This window comes from Diospyros lotus, chromosome 5 (genome assembly GCF_014633365.1).
Source record: "Diospyros lotus cultivar Yz01 chromosome 5, ASM1463336v1, whole genome shotgun sequence".
Classification (NCBI taxonomy): Eukaryota; Viridiplantae; Streptophyta; class Magnoliopsida; order Ericales; family Ebenaceae; genus Diospyros; species Diospyros lotus.
Window position 1 is genome coordinate 7,096,208 of NC_068342.1, and position 9,887 is coordinate 7,106,094.

A 9,887-nucleotide genomic window follows, 5' to 3' on the forward strand; every position below is an offset into this window, starting at 1 on the left:
TGAATATACTTTGTAAGCCCAGCCATCACTGAGTCAAAAGATAAAGTTTCATTGCAAATCCTGAATATAATCCGATTGAAATTCAAAGACTTGATATCTCTTTCAAAATTCTAACACACGTTTCTACTTAATAATTTCTATCTCATCGATTAGCCCGAATACAAGCAACCCACACTTCTTTTTCGTCTAAAGCAGCCCCCTTCACATGACTTTTAGAACTCTGTCGGTGATTTTTTTCAAATCTGTGAATACCATATAAAATCCTCTCTAGGCCGATTTATTGAAGCTTCATTAAGCAAGCATTCATTTATCTCCTCAACCCTTTTAAATCATACATATATATTTAAAAAGTCAAGTCATCTTTCATAACTTCCTTGAATCCAAAATTGCATTTAAAACTACGAAATGCCACTATCAGCTCAAAATTATCAGAAGGATAAAAATATAAAAGGCACGCTTCACTGTTATGCCATCATCTAAGATGCATTTGATTAACCCCAGCATATTAATAATAATCACAGTAAAATTAGGGACAAAATTATTCTTAATGTAAACTAGTGCAGCTTTGTCGGCACTTGCTTGGATTTTCTTCCAGAATGTCGGAAAATGGTATGTGCCAAGCAGACGTGGAAGATTCCAATTTGAAAAATAGCTTCAATTCAAGTGCTAAGTAATTAAAAATTCATCTCACGTTCTCCCATTTTGCTAGTTCAGAACAGATCATTTAAGGGAAACGTGCAATTTAATACAGAATCTACTACTATTTGATGTCATATAGATCGCCATTCAAGTTCGCAAGAAAGCGAAAAATTCATTCCAAATCAAAGGATCTCATAAGCTCACCAATAACGAGGGTAAAACAGGGTTAGGGGAGCTTACAAACAGAACCCCAGAGAACTAGGCCCCATCTGGCTGGAGGAAAGGATTAGCAATCTCATCTGTTCCATCAGTTGGCGATACAAGCATTACTGCAGTCCCCCGACACACCTGCAATGGGATGACATACTTTAACAAGAAATCTACTGAATATCAAAACTTATATTTTCTAATGTGATGATAATAACGTATGGCAACTTATAGATGGTATAGGCAATAAATACTCCCCCTATTTTCTTATATTCAAATTATTCTGACCGATTCATTACTTAAAAAAAAACCTATCTTGAATCATGTGCCCACATCAAAAAGTGGATAAAGTTGCAGGACACCAGTTTGATATTTACTGAAATCCAGTAAGATTTTATATCGTTCAATAACTTAAATTACCCTATCAAAACTGTAATTGAAAATCTATGTATTTATAGAACCTAAAACAGTTGGCATAACTCAAGAGATTAAGGAATAACTCGAGATGAAGAAGAATAATCGATTACTTGTATGTGAACACCACCCTTGTAAATTCTCACACACACACAAGATAAAAAGGAATAAATCAGAGTGCAATTGATCTGGGAACCTTCTGTAATGGGAAAAATATAGACCAGAATTTTGAGAGGAAATCTTCAAAATAGGAAAACATTAACAACTAGTTCTGTTGTTCTAAATTTGCTCAGAAATTTTCCAATTGAGATCACAAACTATCCTAGAACAATGATTTTCCAACAAAAAGAAAAAGATTTTAACATACAGTCGACCAATGCTATCTTCCAGTCTATAAGGAGATGTAAATGAAGCGCATGGAAAACATACAATTAAGCCAAGACGCCTTGTTTGATCAGTAGTCTTCAGAGGATCATCCGGATCTGCAGCAAACGCACAAGTCAGAAACACTCTTCATGCACTCAAATCAGAAGGTAATGTTTTATTTACTGTTGCTTTGAAAAAATTGTGCAGCTAGAAACTCAAGCTGAAAATAGTATCCACCAAAGAAATCCAAGACAACCAAGAACAACTTAAAAAATTATTATAGCAACAGTTTGACGTTGATTGGAATTAGTTCAAATGTTGCAACATGGACCTATATAAAAACACTATTATAACCTCTTGTTCAGTGCACATACAGGCAATGGCAAGCAGCGAAGGTTCCAAGTACGAACATACGACAAGCTCAATTTATGTAAACTGACAATGATGCAAAATTAAAAAGATAATTTCACCATTGGCAACCTATTTAAAGTGAGTTATAAGATTTCCAGATTGATGCAGGGACAACATTTAAGAAAGTGACCACATACATGTTTTGTCAATTGGCCAGTCAACATATGAAAGTCACACAATTATGCAGAAGCCCCTATAGCTTGTGTAGAAGGTCCATCTAACACATAAGCAACTCCCAACTCTTTGTCAAAAAAACCTCACACTTACAGCAGAGAAAATATCAATTTGTGTGTCCAAATGAAGAGCTGAAGACATCAGATATATCACTGAGGAGACATATTGAAAAGCAAAGGGGAAATTCATCAGTATTAACTTGATCGGGTTGCTAGATGATCTCACAGCCTCAGGATTACTAAAAAGTAAAAAAATGCACAAAAAAAAAAACGATACTTGCAACTCAGAAACCCACAAAGAGTAACAAAAATTAAAAACAAAATGGTACATGAAAAGTAACAGAACATGACTAGGAGAGCAGCCAAGAGAGTTTGCATAATTGAGCTCAATAAAAGATTAGACTAAGACACTTGAATATAAATGGATTGGGTAGATTTTCCCATGTCCCTGCATCCCTTTTTTCCTCCCCATCCCCATAGAATAATATATTTAATTCCCCACCAATCCCCATCAAGTTATGGGGACCCATGGAATACCAATTACCCGATCAATATATATAAAAATTTAAAGACAATTTCAAAAATAATTTATTCCTAAAAATATTTTATATTATCAATCATGTTTTTTCCTACCATGTCTCACATCTAAATTTACTAATAAAGTTTTAAGAATAAAATAATGTAAAAGCACATTCATAAATAAAATAATCTTAAAATTCAAACAAAAAATTAAAATTAAAAAAAAAACATAATTGATAAAATACCATAGGCAAAAATTTGGCAAAAGGAGAATATAGAAATATTAAAAAAATATTTCTTGGATGAAAAATCTTATATCTTGACAGGAAAAAAAAAACAAAATTACACAGATAAAAATAATATAAAATTAGTTAAAATTTTATGCAAATCAAGATGGATTGGAGGAGCTCATACCCATCCCATCTGGGGATTTTTTTGTCACTTTCATCCACCTCATTGGAAATTTTTACCTAGGCAAGTAACGACTACTCATTACCATCCCTCAAATACCAAAATACCAATTACAAATTTACGATGATACACAGATAAATAACCTGAAAACGCCCAACATAAATTTAAATCACTCTGCGAGATACTAAGGATATGTGTAACTCATTTAGCAATCCATCAAACAGTAGCCAAAGACAAAAGTAATTTATAGTGACAGGTCAAAAGAAATCTTTAGCCTTTGCACTCTACTGCATTGTTATCCCACATTTTCCGAAATAGTTAAAGTGAGCTACAGTTTATTGCATTAAACTCTTTAAAGAAGTCAAAATGTACATGATGCAAAACCCAAACTAAAGAAACAAGAGTAATCCCGATTACTTGAAACCAATAACAATATTCAATATTATTCATCAAAGTCTGTTCTTCAATATTTCACTAAAAGATTATTTATAGACAACTAATAGATAAAGACTCATTCTAACTAGGATTCCTTGATATAATCTAATTAAGATTACAAAGGTAATCCCAATCTAATTAGGATTCTAGGAAATAAAAGAAATTAAAAGAAACTAGGAAACAAATTAAAATAAAGAAACTAATAAAATAATATTAATTTTTATTTTTATGCCTAAAATATTGCTTCCCAAAATATTTGTCTGTATGTTCTTCATTATTGTACAATTGACACAAACAAACATCTTTAGTGCATGAGACCTTTTTCTTCATTTACAAACAAATTCACAACTTAATTTCAAAGGGAGAGATCGATGGCATTCTTTCTCTTTTTGATGACCCAGGAACCATGCCTCTTGGTTGTCGTGAGGCATACCTGGGAGCACTAGAGTGCACTGACACCTAGAAAAGTGTGTAAGAGATCCAAATGTCGCCTTCAAGGAGATATGCAATAGAACATGCTTACCTCTGTAGACAAGGAAATTTTGAAATTAACAAGAACTAAAAGAAACAAATTAAGATGGACAAAAAAAAATGTTTACATGGATATGAATGAGCATGCTCAAACAGACAGTTCTTAGAAATAAGATATCAGATAGTTACCTCTTAGGAACTCTATCGCTTCATCCAAGACGAGGTTCAACAACTGATCGTATCCTTTCAGGGTCCCTGTTACTGTAATAGAAAAGAGCATCTTTTAAGTAGTCCTAAGGAACAAATATTACTTATGTTCTAGCATTGAATTAAAATATGCCATTCTTTCTTGCAGAAACTCCATGAAATGTGGTGTACAATAACATATCATAAGATGAATGCTTGAAATTTCCATGATGGAGACATTATCTATTAATTACAAAGTAAGCACATAATATCTGTTAATTCCAATTTCCCATGGATGGAATTTTAGACCCCTCAAATTTAATTTCAGAGTTGACTCCAAAGATATTACCTACATACCATCAGTCCCAACATTAGTATGCTTGGGGAGAAGAAAACAAGTCTATTTCATTTAGTTCAAGGAGAATCGGCCTTTACTCATTTTATCCAACATGAAACAAATGTCAATTCATGAGTATGTATAGAATAGCAAAGCAAAGAAAATATACCAGATAAGTTACTGAGAAAATGATGCAAAGTAAGAGAGAAATATAAAACTGAAGACAAAGAATGACACATACTGATGTTAGACACTAAGGAAAAGGATTAAAATTTGATAAAATGGCACCCCAATGCACGAGGCTCCCCACTTTTCAAGAGTTGAAAGCGGGACGTTCTTGATGCAGCCTCACCCTCACATTTACTACAAAAAGGCTAGTATAAGAGCCCTATATTCTTGTTTACCTTCTCCTCTTTATTTTTTCCACTGACATGTAGTTGTTACAAAAATCATGATAAGTTTCTAGCAAAATGATATTAATATCAACAGGAAAATAACAAAAACAATTTGCAGAGTGACACAAACCTTGTCTTCCACCAGTAAGCTTGACTTGAACACCCTTGTCAACAAACTTTGCCAAATCCAGAACAGTCTCTTTCCTATTGGACTGAAACAAGTATGAGCAAGCAACCATCTCAGCAAATAAATACTTAGAATATGACATCAACTAGAAGTATACTTTGGCTAACTTCAGATTTCCTGATTATTGTCTCTGAATTGTAAGAAAATTCAAAGGGATTGCATTTCTGTTGATATCTGGTAAAACACAGTAGATATGCCCAACATAAATTTTTTTAAGAAGGAACACACATAAATGCTACCAAAATTCAATTGGGCACCCACAAATGATGGCAAAAAGAGCAACAAAGACAACGAATTACAGGGTTCTTCTCATTATTGATTGTACAGGTCCAGTGTGGTGGAACTGAACATAATGCTTTGATTGGAACAACTGATTATTGGAACATAGCTGCCCTCACGCTAATCAGGCATACAACATCCCACTAAATCAAAATCTGATACCCGTCAGTCAAATGGCTATACTTGTATCCTCAAAAGTTCATATTCCATTGTTGTTTTAACATTAGGTTATTGACTCTGAAAAATCAAATGCCTTTCACTGAAGTTTAAATTGAACAACAATATAATCCAGAATTGCTCAATTAAGCTGAACATTTTTGAACTTTTCAGATATAAACAGACAAGCATATATACAAACTTAGATTGGCCAGAACAAATAGATAGTTATTATTATTAGACAAATCCAGATCATAATTCAACTTGGTATTCCCTGACTTGGAAGCATTTTCAGCTTCCCAGATTCAATTCAGTATTCCCCAACTCTGAAGCCATCCCATGCCTTTGATCCCATAACAGTGTGTTTGGTAGAGTGGGACAGAATAAAAATGGTTGGAATGGGATTCTCCCATCTGGAAGAGAATAATAATGGAATTGAATGGAAATCGATGGAAATAATTTCCATCCATTCCCCTTCAAACCCTATTTTTGGTTTATATTTGTTCATTAACAACATTAACCTTAATGAGGTTATAAAAGTTCAAATATGCCCACAACGTAATAAAACTCTTATCTTTCCATTAAAAGGGAAATAATTTGCATTTGTTGTTTAATATTTTTCCAGGCCATAGATTTCCAATGCTCTCCCGTAAAAGGAGAATGCGTTTACATTACTTTTCATCTCTTACTCAAAGAAAATATTTTTCACTTATTCCACTAGTTTCCATTCCATTTCATTAAATCTTGTTCAATTTCTAAGAAAGATTTTCTAACAAAGAGAAACGTGTTTTTAATTTATTTATAAGATAAATATAATGGAGAGAGAATTACCATTTTACTAACTGTTAGGGAACCTCTCGTTCGATCCCCAAGCAAAATTGCCTCGCAAACACGACCTAATCTTGAAATTGCAGGCTCCAACTGCAGTCCTGCATCCATCAAATCACGGTCTTAAACACTTAAAAACATAACAAAAGATAAAGCAACTAATTAATACATATCCCATTAACCATTTCACACCAAGTCTTGTCAGAATCACTAAACCCTAGAGACTCGGCACAAAACATTCAGGTACGCCGGAAGCACATAAAATTTTGAAGAAACTGATAAACAGCAGAAAAAACGGCATACTGATCTAGTACCAAAGTTCACAATACCAAGACGCCCTCAGGTCAACGAATAGTCATTTTGAGTACAAATTTGGCATACAGATGCGCGTAGTATAGAGGGAAAAATGAAGCATCGGATAATGGGAATTGAAAGAGAGGATGGAGAGCTTACTGGCTGGTGGTTCGGCGGCAGGAAGGAGGAGCACTGAGGAGCGCGCCCTACCGCTGCTTGATTTTCTGTCTTCTTTCCCGCCTATGTCCCCAAATGAATTGAAGATTGCAGGGCAAACACCTGAACAGCCTTATACTCGAGGCTGTGTTTGGAAGGAACTAGATAAATTAATTTGGGTCTCAAAAAACACAGCGTTAATATGTAAAATTATGGATGTGCAAATCAATCAAATGGAGTCATTTGTGAGTAATAATAAGGTTCCAGGTGTAAGTCAATTGATACATTCTACTAATAATTTGTAAGGCAATGTTGGTTAATTAATATATAAATTAATAAAAACTAAATATAAAAAATATTTTAATTTTTTTATTATTTTTAATATATTTATTAAACTTATCTAACGACTATTAAAAAATAAATCACTTGATTTCTTATATGATATTTTTAATATATGTTTATTTTTTTTTCTCTAGATAAATATATATTAAATTTTAAAAATAAAAAAATAACACATATATCTTACCGTGTATTCTAAAAAATTTAACAAATAATTTGATAAAAATAATATAATATTTTACAAATTTATTTTAATCATTCTATAAATAATATAATATTCCCTCCTGACTTATGCTATGTGCCTTTCAAATCTCTTTTCTTTTCATCAGATCTTATCAATCCTACTCGCAGTAGATTCATCTCGGTGGTCAGAGCCCTGTCCAGCGCCTCGTTGTAAGTGTCGATGGTACATGAGCTGAGGGCTTGTTGTAGGTCCACTTTTAATCCACTCACAAATTTCTACGCCTTCTGTCTTTCGTCGTTTCGTACATAGGCACGTATCTGATCAGTTGAGTGAACTTGACATCATATTGAGTTACTGACATTTCGTCAGTCTGCCTTAAATTCATAAATTCCCAAGTTCTCTCTTCCTTCCAGCTTTGGGGAAAGTACTTAGCATTGAAAACTTCTTTGAATGCTTCCCAGGTTATTGCCTGAGCTTGTCTCGGTCTTAGATCCTGCGGTGCTCGCCTGGGTGTCATTTGTAGGGCCCCCTGGACTGATTGCCACCATCGTGCAGCCTCTTCCTCTAGCATGAAGGTGGCGCAATTAACCTTCTCTTCGTCACTGCATTGCAGATGTTGAAGCAGCTTCTCAGTTTGCTCTATCCAGTACTCGGCTACACTGGGGTCGTTTCCCACTTTTCCTCTAAACACCGGGGGTCTTTGCTGGCGATACTGATCCAGCACATAGGGGGTGTGCCTTGGTGGCTCGTTCCTTGTTACATGTGTCAGCACGCCCTCTAGGATTCGCTCTATTTGATCAAGTCTACTAGGACCTGATTGCTCTTCTTGTCGTCTACTGCTCGCGGCACGATTCGTGGAGCGACTACGGTGATTACTCGTAGCAGAATTCGCAGAGCGACTATGGCGACTGCTTGTGGCGCGACTCACTGAGCGACCACGATGACTGCTACTACCGTTTTCCTCATATTGCTCATTGAGATCCAGGATTCTTCGAGTCCTCTCCATCTGAAAAAGAAAACATCAACACTTGAACCATAATGATTCTAATACTCAAATCCTCGATAAATACCAAATCATTCTAATACTTGAATCTTAATGATTCATATCACTTACTTACAAACCTAACTTGATAGCTAGATTACGTCACGTCAGACTAACCGTTACTGACTCAATCATTCTCTATTTCCACTAGTACCCCTGAGTCTCCAATCGGGGTTTTTTGCTAATTCGCTCTAATACCAAATGTAACGCCCCACTTTTCCCAAGCGAGCGTTAACTCGAGATTTCGGGAATATATATATATATATTTTTAACATCAAACACACAACATAAGTCCCTCGATATACATACCCTCGACATAATCATTTCCCGACAATCCCGATCGTACCTTCTTAGCATATTAATAGACTAAGACAAGTAATATCAATCACATCAGCGGAAGCAAGATCGAAACCTCAATGATATATAACTGACAATTTCCTTTACAGATAATAACCGAATTGATGTTTCACATGAAAATATCAAAATATTACATAACCTCTGAACATCGTATTTATAGACAAAACCTATGAAAAACTAATCATAGCAGCTACATCTCGATGACATTCTTTCCCTTGGCGCCACTGCATTCACCTGGAATGTTGAATATTCCAGGGACATAGTCCAAATTAAATGCTGAATCATCTAAGTGAGAGTTCAAAACCTTTTCATGCAGATATGCAAAATCATATATAAACCAATAAGTCCCGACATACGCCAGCCTAAGAGAATCCCACATGGCACTTAACCCTAACCGGGGAAAATGCAATCTCTCTAAAGGCGACACGATCCCATCGGCCCATTGGCAAACACAATCATGCTTAAGAGGGACAACCTCGACACATGAACCCGGGAATCACCCCATTGTCATTGTTAGGCTTTACGCTCCAACTCAAAAGCATTCCAAAACCCAATACAACCCTAGCCCCAAAAGTGTCACATTAGCACTATCCTCGGAATCGACGTCACCTCGGCATTAATGCTATTGCTCAAAGAATCCTAGGGTGGTGTCCACTCGCAGCCCCGCCACTTGAGCCAACAACCGGGGTGGTGTCCACTCTCAGCCCCGCCACTTGGGTCCCGTAGGGTGAAGTCCGTCTCAGCCCCGTCCCAAGTGGGTCACCTAGCATTAATCCTAGGTACGCATCCCGAGTGCTGTCACTCTGGGCTACGTCACAGGTTACCAACCCACGCCCCACATGGACGACACAAAACAAGCCAATGCCGAAAAATCATAACATGCATAAAAATCAACATCTCAATATATGCAATTTACCGTACGAAATTCAATGCATGTGTAAATAACTGTTTGGACAACTATAATAAACCAAGCCATAGGGATGAACATTCACAGTAAACCATTGACATGTCACTTAAAGTCTTTTCGGGTAGAACCACTCTCAAGTCAAAACAAAGTTGGGGGCGAACACTCACCTTGACGGATTCGAACTGCCTCGATCC

At 35.7% G+C, this 9,887-nt stretch overlaps 1 protein-coding gene across 1 annotated transcript; it reads right to left on the bottom strand.

Moving 5' to 3' along the window:
• Positions 1 to 662: 662 nt before the first annotated feature.
• Positions 663 to 7,033, bottom strand: LOC127801862 (sm-like protein LSM7). Its single transcript, XM_052337350.1, has 6 exons — positions 6,868 to 7,033; positions 6,418 to 6,515; positions 5,095 to 5,176; positions 4,236 to 4,307; positions 1,690 to 1,742; positions 663 to 987 (listed from the first exon to the last, which is right to left on the bottom strand). The coding sequence occupies exons 2-6, from the start codon at positions 6,418 to 6,420 to the stop codon at positions 898 to 900; spliced, it is 300 nt and encodes a 99-aa protein (XP_052193310.1). The 5' UTR covers positions 6,421 to 6,515; positions 6,868 to 7,033; the 3' UTR covers positions 663 to 897.
• Positions 7,034 to 9,887: the final 2,854 nt, after the last annotated feature.

Coding starts and splice junctions, on each gene's coding strand:
- LOC127801862 (XM_052337350.1), bottom strand. Junction 4,308..5,094: donor GCTTACTGGTGGAAGACAAG/GTTTGTGTCACT, acceptor TTTCTATTACAG/TAACAGGGACCCTGAAAGGA. Junction 988..1,689: donor CAAGGCGTCTTGGCTTAATT/GTATGTTTTCCA, acceptor ATCCCATTGCAG/GTGTGTCGGGGGACTGCAGT.